This window comes from Lycium barbarum, chromosome 3 (genome assembly GCF_019175385.1).
Source record: "Lycium barbarum isolate Lr01 chromosome 3, ASM1917538v2, whole genome shotgun sequence".
Lineage (NCBI taxonomy): Eukaryota > Viridiplantae > Streptophyta > Magnoliopsida > Solanales > Solanaceae > Lycium > Lycium barbarum.
The window spans coordinates 94,590,464-94,608,201 of record NC_083339.1 but is presented as its reverse complement, the minus strand read 5'-3'; the positions used below and the strand labels follow the sequence as shown (position 1 = coordinate 94,608,201).

At 39.4% G+C, this 17,738-nt stretch overlaps 1 protein-coding gene across 1 annotated transcript; it reads right to left on the bottom strand.

Annotated features, from left to right (window-relative positions):
* Positions 1-13,844: 13,844 nt before the first annotated feature.
* On the bottom strand, positions 13,845-17,353 carry LOC132631633 (probably inactive leucine-rich repeat receptor-like protein kinase At5g48380). The gene is given in 4 exon segments (XM_060347288.1): positions 13,845-15,096; positions 15,362-15,999; positions 16,002-16,321; positions 17,160-17,353. Coding segments are annotated over 3 exon segments (1,866 nt in total). The 5' UTR covers positions 16,216-16,321; positions 17,160-17,353; the 3' UTR covers positions 13,845-14,082.
* Positions 17,354-17,738: the final 385 nt, after the last annotated feature.

Here is a 17,738-nt window from a genome sequence, read left to right as displayed (position 1 = left end):
CCTGCTTCATGAGGCTACCCTATGTTATGAGCAGGTTTGCAAACGAGATCAAGAAGTGTCACTCTATAGGGTGGATTATGATCTGGGTACAATGAGCCGTAACAAGAATTGTTATGTAAAGTATAGCGAGAAGACGCCTAAGGGCATGGATGATATCTTTAGTTGGGCGTATAAGGCCGAGACTACGGTAAAGATAAATAATGAAAGTAGGATAATTAGTAGGAGGAAGGTCAACGCGATAGGATCGAAATGAGGGATGATCAGGACGGATAGAATTAGTTTTAGGCAGCAAGGGACGGATTGACACAGGTGGTGTATCCTAAAGAACAAAGCGGTACTAAGTTAAGAATATGGTTCCTCAGGCGAAGAGTCAAGGATCTATTATTAAGTGGGAGGAGATAAGATAGCAAAGAGGAAATGTACGAAGTACGACTTCGAAATAAGGAGGTGGCTTAAATCAGAGTTTGGTGGTAAAAACAATAATCAGGAAGAAATACTAGGGAAGCCAAAGTGAATGCGGAAGCCAAGTATCCGCACCTAGTCGAATCTCCAGGAAAAGTTCATGATGGTATGTATGCTTACTTTTGACTTCTGGGACGTGTGTGACCCTGGACATGTTGGTATTGTGTTATAGCCCTGTGAGGCGATGATATTATGGGTTATTGTGACAAGTTGGTAGTTCCATACGACAAAGGAAACTCCGAAAAAATTTTCTTAGAATCCCCGCTGATTTAACATTCGAGGACGAATGTTCCAAAAGGGGGGAAGAATGTTACACCTCGAAAACGTCCCCGTACATGTAAAAGGAATAGAACGACATGGGTATGAGTGTGGGCTGTTTTACTAAGCATGGGGTGATGATTCGTGAATTTTTGGAAATGGAAAAGTTGTAGAATTTCATGCAGCCCAGTGGTCGTATAGTGATTTACGGCCCATAAAGTGATTTTCGGACCGTAATCCACCATCGTCCTCCAACCTTTCAAATTCCAACTTTCTGTTAAAGTGTGGGAATGCTTAAATACGACTTGGAATACGGCCCGTAAACTGGTTTACGGACCGTAAACCTCGATCGTAAACTGCAATATTCTTCAGCCAACTTCTCCGTTTTGGACATGCTTAAATACGACCAAGGAGGACGGCTCGTAAACCAGTTTACGGCTCGTAAACTGTGGTTTACGACCACTGTTCACCCCGACTGGAATTCATTAAAGATCAAACTTTGAGTTATTAAAAGGGACCAAAGCCTCATTTTATTTCATTTTTCATCCATACAACCTTCAAGAACACTCTAGAAGCTCTCCAAATATTCATCCACAAAATTCAAGAGATCAAAGGGAAACCAAGATCATCAACATATAATTCATGAAAGCAAGTGCATGAGACTCTATTGGAAGTCATCTTCTTCAAGAAATCTCAAAAGGGTTGAAATAGGGTTTTGGTATAAAAAGAGTATTGTTGCTCAAGGCTTGTTCCACCATCATCCAAGGTATGTTTCCTGACTATACCATATGGTTCAAGGTATTGGAAGGCTTAGATACTTGAAATGTATAAGAACATAGGAAATGGGCCTTGCATGGGTGAATAGTGGCACAATTGAATAGTAGTTGAATGGAGTCATGAATGTTGATAAGATACGGTTGTGAATATGTCATAAATAACATCTAGACCATGAAATAAGTATTATATACGAGAAAACGTGATAACGAGCTATAACCATGGATGTGGAGAAATTGGAGGAAAATGGTAGATTTTTCTTAAAGTGTATAAGTGATGATTATTGAAAGTAATATTGTGAGTGTCATTACGAATGTATGAGAGTTGAAATTGTTATATCCCACATTTTATACAATCGGATAATTCAAGACAATCGCGGGAAGACAACAAGCAAGGCCACATTTTATTTTGTTTGGCACATGAGTTGTTTATGAAAAATCTAGAAGTGAAGATAATGGGAAAGGTCCAGAGCATAAAGGGAAGTTGCAATATGACTCTTGGGAATATGGAAGAAGACGAAGGGTAAATTTGGAATTCGAAAAAATTGTTTTCATGAATTACAAGAACTAGCCCAAAAAATAATTGGGCTTGAAATTTTTTTTAAAAAAAATAGAGGCCCAACCGGCCATGGCATGGGCTAGGCCCATGTGGGAATTTAATTTTCAAGAATAAAAGATGACAAAGTCATCTTTATCACATAATATTCAAGAAGCTTCAAGAAATTGAAAGAACAAGAAAGAGAAGGAGAAAAGTTGAAGGCCATTTCGGCCAAGGGTAAACCAACAAGAAAAGTTGACAAAAATTCCTTCAAAAATCAATTTCTACTAATTAGAGGGTCCTTAACAAGGTGGAGTTGTTGTTGAAGCAAGACAAATTCATAATCATACAAGTTTCCAAGTTGTAGTCAAGTGAGAAGTTGAAGAAGAAAGGTGAGTTTTAATCTTGTTTTATGTGCTAGGCCAGGCCATTTAAAGTGAAATTGTCCATCGCTACGTGGTAAAGTGAGGTTCGGACTACGGGAATGGTAACGGGCTCGTCATCATCGACACGCCCTCCAAGGTCAGGGCCACAGGGGCTAGTAAGCAGTGGTAGAGACCGAAGAACGCCTAGTCCAAGCGGATCCCAGCATCATACCCAGGCGTTAGCTGAACGACGGGATCTTGAGTCTTCCCCTGATATTACTCCAGGTATATTGCTAGCACCCTTTTATGATTAATGCGAATACGTGTGCAAATAAGCCATATGGTAAATGTAATGTGACTGACTAAAAAGGATAACAGGTTGAGTATGCCTGCTTCATGAGGCTACCCTATGTTATGAGCAGGTTTGCAAACGAGATCAAGAAGTGTCACTCTATAGGGTGGATTATGATCTGGGTACAATGAGCCGTAACAAGAATTGTTATGTAAAGTATAGCGAGAAGACGCCTAAGGGCATGGATGATATCTTTAGTTGGGCGTATAAGGCCGAGACTACGGTAAAGATAAATAATGAAAGTAGGATAATTAGTAGGAGGAAGGTCAACGCGATAGGAGCGAGATGGGGGATGATCAGGACGGATAGAATTAGTTTTAGGCAGCAAGGGACGGATTGACACAGGTGGTGTATCCTAAAGAACAAAGCGGTACTAAGTTAAGAATATGGTTCCTCATGCGAAGAGTCAAGGATCTATTATTAAGTGGGAGGAGATAAGATAGCAAAGCGGAAATGTACGAAGTACGAGTGCCTAAAGAATAGTGGCGTGGTAGTTAAAGGAGAACATATCTCCAACAAATATCCCATACCAAGTTAGAACGAATGAAGTGAATGAGGTAAAGAGTTGAAGAGGAAAAGATGATCATGAGTTATGGGTCTACTGTACGACCATGAAGCGATGAAGTAGAGTTATAACTAATAATGATAGTGGTACAACGCGGATATGGAATCGGTTCCAAGCGCAAACAAGAGTAAGAGAATAAGGAGGCATGGGGCGCATTAGCGGCGTAAGAGAGACCTAAGCCCTAGGGAAACGAAGATGGCGTTACAAGAAAATTTTGAGCGCCGAAGATGAGGGCAAGTGACATTAGATGGGTGGCATGGATAGCTAGACCCACTATTAATGTAAGCATCCCTATGGGGCAGGATGTTGTTAATCGGAGCAGATTCAGATACAGACACATAACTACTGGATGAGCTAAGTAACGTACGTTTTTGCTCGGAGTGTTATATCGGGTGCGTTTCTTGGTTATAAAACTGTAAGGCGAGTACGCTAAGACTCCACGACTCCACGTATGAATTGTTATCGCCATAGACTGTAGGGGACGGAATAAGTAAGGCGTAGTGTAGCCAGGAGTACGTGGATTCGAGATTTAAAGGTACGAGTAAAACCCTTAAAAAGGGGGGAAGCAAATAGAGAGGACACCAGTGTGAAGGTTGAAATGATGAACCCTACGGGAGTGTATTGACTAAAAGCGGTAGAATAAGAACACGCAAAAGCAAGAAGAAGGGGGAAGAAGAAGAGCCGTGAGTCGGCAAAGATAGTAAAACACTAGTGACGGGCAGAGGTGGACCCACAATTCTCTAAGATTATACCACCTCATCGTCCCTCTAAATTATAAATCTCAGATGAATTTGTAGCAAAGTATAAGGCCGATCTGTGAGACGTTGTGTCCCATAAGGTCCCAAGTGGCGCAAAACGAGGAATAAAATTGCGAAACTCTGATTGCGTGACATGGTTGGAGGAGAGTTGGAATCAGTTTAGGGAGTACTGATTAGTTACTATTACTCTTCCAACAGAATCGAAACTCTCGTTTCTCTGTCCTTATATTGATTTAATGACTTCTGGGATTGAATACTCTTTTAGCCCAAATGAAAATATAACCCCGGAGAATGTTGTGAATATAGTGGGTGACGGTAGCCCCAAGAAGAAGGCATGCAGGCCTGAGACACAGAATAATTCATGATATTAACATGGGTCTTATTGTAAAGTTACCCCGTTCTCGAGGTAAGGGCGTTAGCGAAAAGGTCATTGAGAAGGATATTGACACTTAGATGAATATGACAATGGATACGGCATACAGATGAATATGACTATGGATGCGAAGACAGACATGGATACAGGTATACGGATGGATGGGTACGAAAGCGAATCGCGCAAAAAGAGTATGTAATTCGTAGATATTTACGCATCGCCAATGAGACCAAGTGAACACTTAGGAGAGGAGTAAGAGGTAAAGTAAGGGTGAGAGAGTCATGATGCCCGGGGTAAGTTGAAGGAGGGTATATGGTAAACGGAACTGAAATGTCGAGTTGGAATTGCTGTGAGAGACAAATGGAATAATTGCTTGGGGCATAGTATAAGTACAGGTTACATACTCACCATAGAAGCCCGAGGATATGACAACCTGCGAGAGCGATAGAATCACGGAATAAAGGGGGAGAGTTAGGTTCCGATGCATTAGATCCTATAAGATCGTATGCAACAAGCAAGGTAGCTTATAAATATGATAGAACTCCCACTAGGAGCATGTCAATAAAATGATGCTCAAATGACAAGAAAGTTGATGTATGAGAAAGTACCCTTTGCCACATTAGATAGGTAAGTGCGAGGACTTCGAAATAAGGAGGTGGCTTAAATCAGAGATTGGTGGTAAAAACAATAATCGGGAAGAAATACTAGGGAAGCCAAAGTGAATGCGGAAGCCAAGTATCCGCACCTAGTCGAATCTCCAGGAAAGGTTCATGATGGTATGTATGCTTACTTTTGACTTCTGGGACGTGTGTGACCCTGGACATGTTGGTATTGTGTTATAGCCCTGTGAGGCGATGATATTATGGGTTATTGTGACAAGTTGGTAGTTCCATGCGACAAAGGAAACTCCGACAAAATTTTCTTAGAATCCCCACTGATTTAACATTCGAGAACGAATGTTCCAAAAGGGGGGAAGAATGTTACACCTCGAAAAAGTCCCCGTACATGGACAAGGAATAGAACGACAAGGGTATGAGTGAGGGGTGTTTTACTAAGCAAGGGGTGATGATTCGTGAATTTTTGGAAATGGAAAAGTTGTAGAATTTCATGCAGCCCAGTGGTCGTATAGTGATTTACGGACCGTAAACCACCATCGTCCTCCAGCCTTTCAAATTCCAACTTTCTGTTAAAGTGTGGGAATGCTTAAATACGACTTGGAATACGGCCCGTAAACCTCAATCGTAAACTGCAATATTCTTCAGCCAACTTCTCTGTTTTGGACATGCTTAAATACGACCAGGGAGGAAGGCTCGTAAACTGTGGTTTACGACCACTGTTCACCCCGACTGGAATTCATTAAAGATCAAACTTTGAGTTATTAAAAGGGACCAAAGCCTCATTTTATTTCATTTTTCATCCATACAACCTTCAAGAACACTCTAGAAGCTCTCCAAATATTCATCCACAAAATTCAAGAGATCAAAGGGAAACCAAGATCATCAACATCTAATTCATGAAAGCAAGTGCATGAGACTCTATTGGAAGTCATCTTCTTCAAGAAATCTCAAAAGGGTTGAAATAGGGTTTTGGTATTAGTATATGATATGTATATGTATTCAGGGGATATGGGGAAGGTGAGGCGCTATAGACGCATAGCCACTTGGTCAGCTGGCATATCATGATTTCATCCCGGACGCGAGATGCCCGGACGCGGGATACATGGGTTTTGGATCGGGCCGTACGTTCCTCGGCACTAACTTATTATATTTATGGATCGGGCCGTACGTTCCTCGGCACTAACATATGATGACATATGGATCGGGCTGCGCGTTCCGCAGCAATTTACTATGTGATGCTTTATGAGTATGCATGCATGGATCCGCCTTAAGAGGCAAGCAGTTATCGATTATCTCCTTGTACGTACTTTACTTTCTTATTCTTACTTTATTTCTTGATGTATGCCTTACATACTCAGTACAATGCTCGTATTGACATCCTTTTCTTTGGATGCTGTGTTCATGCCCACAGGTAGACGGGAAAGCCGTCCAGACTGATAGGAGTCATTAGCCAAGCTGAAGAGCACTCCATCTTTCGGAGGTGCTAATTGGTTGTTCCTTTTGTGTATAAGTATATTGAAATATGTTTTTGTATTAACGTGTTATATTTTTGTAATGAAAAGCAAATCCTCTTTTTAAAGTTAACCGGAAATAGATGAATGATTGTTAAATGGGTTAGGTAAATGATAGCACGAGCGGTGCTCGGTGGTTAGCCCCGGGTACCCGTCGCGGCCCCTAGCCGGGTTGTGACATAGGGAGTCTGCCCTACCGGGCGCGCTGAGGAAGAACCAGCTACTGAACTTGTGGGTTGAATCCTACCTCTACCATATAGCGAGGGACAATCTCGCATCAAATGCCCAGTCTGTCCACAAACATAAACAGCATCCGTGTCCTGACGACATGTCCCTGAGTGTAATTTTCGGCACCGGCTAGATCGTGGAACTGGTGGTCTCCTCTGACTTTAATCACCCCCAAATTGAGAACCCGAAGCTCTCGAACTCTAACTCTGTCCTGAAGGAAAAGAGCGATCAAATCCCCTATCCGCGAATCGTGGAGGCGCACTAGTCACTGACTGACCAGAATGTCGTGAATGGGTCTGCCTTGGTCCCCCTCTATAATCACTGCCTGTGCCCATAGATCACTGCTTTATCTTCTATCACTGCCGCGATCACCCCTTTGTGGTTGTTGCCGTCCCTCTAAGTTCTGGGCATGGGCTTGTATTCGGGAAATATCCATCCCTTCTTGCAAAGAGGCCGTCAAGAAATCCTTGAACAAATGTGGCCCCAAGCCACACACAAATCTATGTACACAATCTCCCATGTCGGCCACCATAGTCGGGGCATATCTAGCCAAGGAATTAAATTGCATGCTATACTCCCGGGCACTCATATTTCCTTGCCTCAGATTTAGAAATCTATCCGCTCTAGCTCGGCGGACCTCGGGTGGCAAATAGTGATGAATAAATGCATCCACGAATTCTTGCCAAACAGGAGGAGGCACATTCTCTCCTCTTGATAATACCCAGTTGTTGTACCATAAAACTGCCACATCCCGGAGTCTATAAGATGCCAACACCACGGATTCAGTTTCGGAGGCATTGACCATCTTCAATGTCCTCAACATCTCATCTATGAAACTTTGCGGGTCTTCATCCGGTTTTGACCCGAAGGACTCCGGAGGATTTAGACTCATAAAATCACGGGCTTTGGTACTTGCTGCCCGATCACTTGAACTCACATTTTGTCGTTGTGCCTGCACGGTGACCAATTGTGTCAATAAATGGATGGCCTCGGTCATTTGTTGACCCGAAGTAACCGGTGGAGGGATTGGAGCTGGAGCTCCTCCTTGTTCTTCCACATTAGGCGAGGTAGAAGAAGTATTAGACAAGGCCTCATTATGTGATTCGCCTTCCTCTATATTCATCGGAGGCTCTCTTTCTACCCGCCTCTTTGCCGTAGTCTTGCCCTTCTGGGCGGCTGTAGCCTTTCCCTTTGGCGGCATTCTGAAATCATAGCACACTATTAGGGAAGGTCAAATCTTATACATGGCTCTATCGCACGATCTCATAAGAAGAAGGATGGTCATTTTTCCTAAATTCCCTGTAGCCTCTTGTTTATCGATGTGGCGCGCAACACACCATAAACAAGACTCTACTAGACACGGCTCGTAGACACTTCCTAGGACTATACCGCTCTGATACCACTTTTTTCACGACCCATCTAGGGACCGTGACGGGTACCCGGGGCTAGCCACCGAGCACCACTCGCTCTACTACTCATCTTTCTCATTTAATGCTCTTTTATCAACTTTTATACTCAAATGGTAAGAAAATCGTATTTCATGTGGAAACATAATTACTTTTATATAAATGTGCCTCTCGGCCATCAAAATAATATGTAAATATAATAGCATCTCATGAGACCATCTAACCCACATTGCGCATCTACGAGCCTCTACTGAAGTACTAGACATGTAGACGGGACAGGACCCCGTCGTGCCCACATAGACAAATGTACACAAAAGAATAATCAAGCACCTCCGGAACAAAGGAGTGCTTTCAATAGGCCAACAGCTCCTACGAGTCTGGCTCGAGCTCGCCTTCTTGTCTACCTGTGGGCATGAACACAACGTCCAAAGAAAACGGACGTTAGTACGAATATTGTACTGAGTATGTAAGACAAGAGTGAAATAAATATAATAAGAGGAGCGTGAGCCATAAGAGAAAGATATAACCTGCAAGAGTGTCATAAGCAAATACATTTCGTACATATATCATATTTTACATAATCATGGTACATATGTCATCACATCACATATCTCGTCACACCACAATCCTCATCGTTATCCCGCGTCCGGGTAACCATCATATGCCGCCCATTGTGGTGATCATGCCCGGCCCTCTAGGCTCGGTGTAACATCGCAGCCCGCCTTAGCGGTGACATGCCCGGCCATCTAGGCATGGTGGAACCATATGCAGCCTGCCTTAGCGGTGACATGCCCGGCCATTCTGGCGCGGTGGAATTTTATCATCACATAATCAATCATAACCCATCACTATTGCACATTTCATGAACGTATCATAATCTTATCATAGCTTGACGTATTCATGCATAACATAGGCATATTATGAGCTAGCATTATTGATCATCTTATAGACATATCATAACTTAGCATTTTTTTCACATTTATCATTAGGAAAAATACATTAAACTTTTAAGTCAACCGTAACTACATCGGGGTGACATAAGGTCGTGAACCCCCGATTATATTATGAACATTTACGAGTAGCCTGCCTCACCTTGAAGGAAATAATACATAAGGTGAGTGTGAGCAATAATATCATGAACTCTCGAATCGCTATACTTTAACTCATCATCATCACTATCATGCTCGTATGTAGTGTGGTATATTTACGGACTCATAAGCTCCATCATATAGGAGGATCATGGAAAAACTTGGAAGTTTCATGCCTTTTAAGGAAGGGATAAGACTTACATACCTTTGACGTTTAGCTAATCTATCGCTTGCTTGTTCTTCTTTAATGCACACGTTCTACCTTCAAGAGAATTTATATCGTCAATAGCTAAGCAATTATAAGAACGGGCTTTCTAAAGCTAGGGAAAATTGGGCAGCACTTCCTTTGTTTATACTATTTTTCCCATAGTCTATATCAACTCCCAAACGCTGACAACAACATTCACAACATTGCAATCAACAATCATCATTTATATACATTGACCACAATCCACCATTTCTCTTCAATTTCTCCACATTTATGGTTATAGATTACTATCGCGTTTCCTCATATATAATACTTATTTCATGGTCTAAATGTCATTTATAACGTATTCATAATCACAACACTCCAACATTCATAATTCAACCCAACTACCATCCAACCATGACACTATTCACTCATGAATGGCCCATTTCCTATGTCTTTTTACATTTCAAGTATCTTAACCTTCCAATACCTTAAACAACATGGTTTAGTCATGAAACTTACCTTAGATGATGGTTGAACAAGCCTTGAATGGAATTACTCCTCTAGCATTAAAACCCTACTTCACTTCCTTTGGGTTTTCTTGAGAGAGATGAACTTTAGCTAGGTTTCATACACTTTGTTTCATGGATTTGGTGTTATTGATCATCGATTTCCTTTGATTTTCTTGTAATTGAAGAGTGGAGAGTATTCTAGTGGTTTCTAGAAAGAAATATCGTGAAGATGAAATGAATTTAATGAGCTTGGGTCTCCTTTTAATGACTTAAAATCTGATCCGGAATGAACAGTAGTTGAAGTGCACAGTGGTCGTAAACCCAGTTTACGGTCCGTATTCCAGTTTACGGGCCGTATTTCGTGGTCGTATTTAAGCATATCAAAACCAGAAAGGTATGCTAGGGATCATAGTGATTTACGATCGCAGTTTACGGGTCGTATTTCAATTTACAGTCCGTATTCCAAGTCGTATTTAACCATTTGAACATTTGACAGAAAGTTGAAGTTTTGTAAGTTGGAATACGACATGGTGGTTTACGGGCCGTATACTACTTTACGGTCTGTATTTCATTTTACGATCAACTGGGCCAAAGTGCGAATCTGCAACTTTCACGTCTTCAGAATCTATAATTAGTCATTGTGGAGCATAACCTTATCCCTTATTCCCATTGCCTTTGAAATCTTACTTAGGGTCGTCAAACGTCATTCCCTTCTAATTAAAACACCATATACTCGTATTCTTCGTTAGTCTATTCATTGTACGTTCACGGGGAAATTTCCTAGGTGTAACAATACTGACTTAGTAGATCATCTCTCTTGACTCAAAATACATCAAATTGATTAAGTATTATACATTGATCACTAAATATCGTTGATTTCCTTTGTTTATCACTAAATATAGTTCACATCAATTCACTCTAATGATCACTTGATTTAGTGCATACTAACTTAGTAAATCATCTTTCTTGACTCAAAATACATCAAATTGATTAAGAGCCTGTTTGGATGGGCTTAAAAAAAGCAGCTTATAAGCTGTAAAAAAAAATAAGTTGGGGTAGTCCAAGTTATTTTTTTTTTTTGGCTTATAAGCTGTTTTTAGCTTATAAGCTGCTTTAGATAAGTTAAGCCAAACAGGTCCAATAAATTTTTTAGGCTTATTTTAAGCACAAAATGGCTTTAAATTGGCCAGCCAAACACTCAAAAAAGCTAAAAACAGCTTATAGGCAACTTATAAGCCAATCCAGACGGGCTCTAAGTATTATACATTGATCAGTAAATATTGTTGATTTACTTTGTTTATCACTAAATATGGGTGAATCAAGTAGTTCATGTCATTTCACTCTAATGATCACTCGATTTAGTGCATACTGACTTATAAATTATCTTTCCTGACTCAAAATACATCAAATTGATTAAGTATTATACATTGATCACTAAATATCGTTGATTTCCTTTTTTTTATTACTAAATATGGGTGAATCAAATAGTTCACATCAATTCACTCTAATGATCACTCGATTTAGTGCATACTGACTTAATAGATCATTTTTCCTGACTCAAAGTACATCAAATTGATTAAGTATTATACATTGATCACTAAATATCGTTGATTTCCTTTGTTTATCACTAAATATGGGTGAATCAAGTAGTTCACAGTGCATACTGACTTAGTAGATCATCTTTCCTGACTCAAAATACCATCAAATTGATTAAGTATCATATATTGATCACTAAATATTGTTGATTTAATTTTTTTATCACTAAATATGCGTGAATCAAGTAGTTCAAATCAATTCACTCTAACGATCATTGGATTTAGTGCATACTGACTTAGTAGATTATCTTTCCTAACTCAAAATACTATCAAATTGATTAAGTATTATATGTTGACCACTACATATCGTTGGTTTCCTTTGTTTATCACTAAATTTCATTGATTCCCTTTGTTGATCACTAAATATGGGTGAATCAAGTAGTATCTATTGCAACAACTGTAATATCTGTTGCAGAAAGTATAGTATCTGTTGCAACAACTGTAGTATCTGTTGCAGCAAGTGACATAGTTGTTGAACAGGTCCTTACTCTTGTTGGATAAACACAACAAGTTACCCAGTTTCGGCAACAAGTCACTCCACTTGTTGGAAAACCCCAACATGTAACTTAGTTGCTGCAACAAGGCCTGTCAGTTGTTGCAACAGATTTCTTACTTGTTGGAAATCTTTTAGCAGTTGGATAAAACCCAACAAGATACTAGTTGCTGCAACAAGTCTTGTTACTTGTTGGATAAAACCCAACAAGTTACAGAGCTGTTGCAACAGAATCACTACTTGTTGGAAACTGTTCAGCAATTTATTAACAAGAATACACACATTTGTGATTTGAACACGATCTACATATTATATAAACCAAGTTCACAAACACCAAGAACATAAATTATCATTCTAAAAAAGAACAGCATTAAAATATCATAAAGTTCCAAAAAATAACTATTATTACAACACAGTGCAATTAAAAACTATGGAGCATTTCGGCTTGGACATGTTGTTATTTGTGCCAGCTGTTTTGCATAAGGAGCATTTATTTTTCCTCGCAATGATTCCCCGATTTCACGCTTCCTCTTTGTCCGCCTTCTTACAGGTTTACTAGGATCAACATATGGGGGAGTTATCTCTCTCTCTAATTCAAAACTTCTTTTCAAGAATTTTGTTTTTGGGGGGTGGGTGGTGCAAAAAACAAAAACTTTTCAAAAAAAAATTCTTTTCAAGAACTTTTGTTTTGGTGGGGGGAGGGGGGGGGGGGGGTTGAGAAGTTTGGTTGGTGGATAGGGTGGGGGTGTTGCAAAAAATCAAAAACAAAAGCTTTTCAAAACTTAAAAAAAAAAAAATTGGGAGCGTAGGGGTGGTTTTGGCCACGGGGGGAGGGGGGGGGGGGGGGGGGGGGGGCAGTGCAAAAACAAAAAAAAAACTTTTCTATATCTTTTTTTTTAAAAAAAAAAATTGGTGGGGTTTGGGGGGAGGGGTGGATGGGGTGGGGGTGGTGCAAAAAACCAAAACCAAAAACAAAAACTTTTCAAAACTTTTTCTTTTAAATAAAATTAATTTTTTTTGGGGAGGATGGGGATGGCGGGGGGGGGGGGGGGGGGGGTCGATGGTACAAAAAAACTTTTCAGATTTTTTTTTTTGGGGGGGGGGGGGGGGGGGGGGCTGGGGGCAGGGGGTATTTTATGGTTTATATTGGTTGGGTCAAAATGTTAAAAATAAAGTTTAGGATCAAAGTGTTAAAAACAAAACTTTAGGGCAAGTCAAAAACTCCTTAATTACTAATCATAAATTTATCACCTACACTCAATTAAAGAAACTTAAGTTACCTACACTCAAATTTGAGACTTTTTAGTCACCCTTAATTAATTGTCCCAATAATACCCTATACGAACTTAAAGAACTTCCGGTAATTATAATTTGCAAAAGATGTTAACCAAAAAAAAGTTTTGAAAAAGATGGTTAGTAAGGATTCCCATACCTGATCCCACCTTGTTTTGGATTAAAGCGTACATGTTCTTTTGTACTCGATGATATACCGTATGAATCTATAAACAATTTTTAAAAGGAACAGTTTGCATACTATTGTTTGTTAATTTGGATGCAATTTTCAAATATAAAAAGACAGATAATACTCTTTTATTTTACCTTTTTAATTTGGAAAGGAAAAAATTTGAACAGGTCAGGAAAAATCACAGGCAGTGAATTTTTTTCCAAATAAACCTAATTAGACGTCATATATCGTTCTTTTGCATAAGTCGGGAAATATCTTTAGCGATATCACACCAAGCTAGTCCCACACAACAGTGTCCAATGGTACACGCTTGTTCCTACAATATGAAGATCAATAAATTACAGTTACATATTTACATAAAAGTATTCTTCTAAGGGAAAAAAAATTCCAGAAAAAACAGAAACCAAAATGACTTAAAGGACATTCAAGCCAATCGTTCCCCCATAGTGTAGGTATATTGAACGTCGTACTCGTATAGGATAAAACAAAATGCAGCAGAACACAAATCTTACAATTACATAGGACTGATTCTACTAGCAAGCCTCTTTTACATCTTGAGCAACAATGAATTCCACCATTTGAAAACCATCATCACTCTCCGAAGGCATCAAAATGTCATTTTCTGTACTGAAAATATATCGTTCTCTGATGGCTCTTAGCAGCTGGTACACTTCAAACATTGTTGGCCTCTCCTTAGCTGTAGACAATACACATCGACAAGCAACTTTAAGAACCTGGAAGACCTCATCATAACCTTTTCCAGACAATGAACTGTCGATTGCATCTTGAAGCATAGATTCACCCGAGAGATATGTGATCCACTCCACCAAATTTCCCTTGAAGCTCTCAGGAGCTTTGGTCACATAGGTAGGCCTCTCACCCGTTACCAACTCAAGAAGTACAACACCGAAACTATAGACATCACCTTTCGGTGTAGCCACAAGAGTTCGCAAGTACTCTGGAGCGACATATCCCATGTCCCCAAATTCTCCATTGACAAAGGTACTCAAATGAGTGTCAATTGGATTCATGAGACGAGCAAGTCCAAAATCCGATATTCTTGGCTCAAATTCCACATCAAGTAAGATGCATTTAGAACTAATGTTTCTGTGGATAATACGAGGATTGCAGTTGTGGTGGAGCCACGCAAATCCTTTGGCTGCTCCGATGCCGATTTTGATTCTCAGAGGCCACTCTAGAACTTTGTCCCCTTCACTAACCACATGTAACTTATCATGCAGGTTACCATTTGGCATGTCCTTGTAGACCAACAGTCTTTCTTTCTTAGCCACGCAAAAGCCCAAAAGAGGAACCAAGTTACGGTTCTTTACCTTTCCCAAAGTAGCCATCTCAGACACAAATTCTTTCTCTGAGTGTTGTGTATTTTGCAACCTCTTAACCATAAGGGAAGTGCCATCATCAAGTACTGCTCTGTAGACAGTTCCTGTTCTTCCCGACCCAATAATATTATTTTTGTTGAAGTTGTCAGAGGCCTTCATGAGATCACTTAGTCTCATTTTTGAAACAGACTTCTCAAACATTGAAAGCTGGAAAAAAAAAAGAATACAAATGCTAAATTAGGCATTTACTAGAGTGACTGAAAAATCACACTGGAGCAAGTGAAAAAATCATCTGCTTGATAAGGAATAAAAATGAAGAGAGAACTTGTAAGAGAGAAGAATTATGGTTCTATTTTTATTTAGATGCTTCTAAAAAGCAACCAATAGTTTGACGAATCAAGCAAAGATGCGTCAAAGAGAAAATCTTAATGAAGAGAACTTTAAACAATTGGCCACAGAGAAAACTCCTTACCTTGATTGCTTTGGCGCCCTTAATACTCTTTGCCCATTTATTCCCGTCAGGATCTTGGTCCTTTTTCTTCTTCCTGGACATCCTTCTTAGATAGAAGAACATACCAATGGCCATGGCTACAGCAGCTACAGTCACCCCACCAATCGTTGTACCAACAATGAGTCCAATAGAAGATTTCTTTGGAGGACCCCGGCAGACAGGCAAAGGACCTCCACACAATCCTGGATTATTAGCATAATCCTCAGCAGGAAAAATTGTACCATTTGTGAAGTTTGGAATTTGCCCAGTCAATTGATTGTTAGCTACATTAAATGTCTTCAGTCGACCAAGCAAGCCAATCTGGGGAGGAATCTGGCCTTTTAATTGGTTGTTATCAAGTTTAAGGTTATTCAGATAAGAACAATTTGCAAGATCCGCAGGGATTTCTCCCGATAATTGGTTGGAAGATAGATCGAGGTTCAGCACGAAACCTATAACTTTGGAGATATTAGATGGAATACTTCCATTGAGCTTGTTGTTTGAAAGATCCAATGCTGTCAAAGATGAGCAATTTTTAATACCGAGTGGGAACTCTCCCTTAAGCCCCATGTCCGGAAGACGGATAGCCAGAACCCTGTTCTCATCAGGATGCCAGCAATCAACCCAGTGAATTTGCAGATAAAACCTTCAGTGTTATTATTGAAATTCCATGAATTGGCTAAGATATTGGATGTGTCTTCTAACGAATTGTTAATAGAATTCAGACAGTCAATGTCACTTTGAAGAGCACAGCAGACAGTGCAACTCAAGATCAGATAGATCAAAGTTGTAAAGGCTCCACAATTTGACACCATCATTGTGAACGGTCCAGTCATAGTTGCATCAACTTAAGGGCCTACTTTTAACATCTCTATATTTTAGTAAAGCATTTGATAGCAGTTGCACGAACGAATCCAATTTTCCTAAGCAAAATCCAACAATCTGCAAAATATTTGAAGGAAAATATTAAGAACAGAAGGGAGCAATTCACTTGCAAACAGACAGTTGGTTCTCATAGACAACAAGATATAAGGTATGGACAAACTGTGGAACTGAACATGGCACCAAGTTATATAGCCAAAGAAGAAGATATATAGAGAGCAAGTAAGAACATGCCAACCAAGAAAAAATCAGTCATTAAAGTACAAAATATCGTCAGGATAAACCAGCTACAAGCATACAACTAATAACCTTGAAGAGACAAATGGCTCATTATTAAATCGAGTACAGAATTTCTTTTTCGACTTAGTACACCAATAATCCTCCTCTTCCAACAAAAGAAAGAGGAAGAAGGCAGTCAACACGTTAAAAAGCAATAGCAAGCATGTAAGAAATCAATGTGGATAAACAAATAAGGAAAAAGAAAGAATACTACAACAACTACGCCTCAATCCAAACTAGTTGGAGAATCCCCATATCTATTCCAGCCAGTATACAAACAAAATCAACCATACGATAAAAATTAAGTTCACCTTGTTTTCCACTAGCACAAGCACAAAAGCTCACAACTTGAAGGGAAAAAAAGGAACCCCGCTTTGATATAACAAAAAATCCAACCCTCAAACAAACCAGAAACGGGTTGTTAAAATTGAGCAATTAACAGTAAAAATCAAAATCTAATAACACTCAAAGAGCTTCCTGATCATGATTTCAAGATTTGCTCTCAGTTCTTGTTCAAAGCAGCTAAGAATATAAATTAAAGAAACAGTTACTTACAACTAACTGAGTAAGAAACAAAATATTAATAGTAAAAGAAGAGGAGATAGAGGAATAGACTTACTGGCGTGAGAAATGGGGTAGCAGCAAATGGCGGATCTAGAGGGTTAACCAAAAGGAGTGGAATTTATGACAAAGATGTTGAACTGAATTGATTGGTCAAAGAAAGAAGAGAGTGTCATTGCCATTTGCCTGCTAGTAGTGCCCTCCCCACAAAGGGAGAGCGACGACTGAAGACTTTGCAGAAAAATGAAACACACGACTTGACTTCTAATCAGTGTTTTAAAAGGCGGGGGCGTAAGGCGGAGCGTTTTATAAGCCTCGATGGGGCGTAAGCCTCATGGGTATTTAATTTTTAGTATTTCTTAAAATAATATAATTACAATAAATATTTTTAAATAGGTAAAATTACATTAAAAAATAAAATAAAACTGTAAATAAATGAAATATATATATATATATATATATATATATATATATATATATATATATATATATATATATATATATGTGTGTGTGTGTGTGTGAGCGCGCGCGCGCGCGCTTGATCCTCACAAAAAAAAATCAAAGCAATCCATTATGCACCGCTTATAACTTGTAATTATATATAACATAATTTTAAAAGTATAAAAAATACAATGAA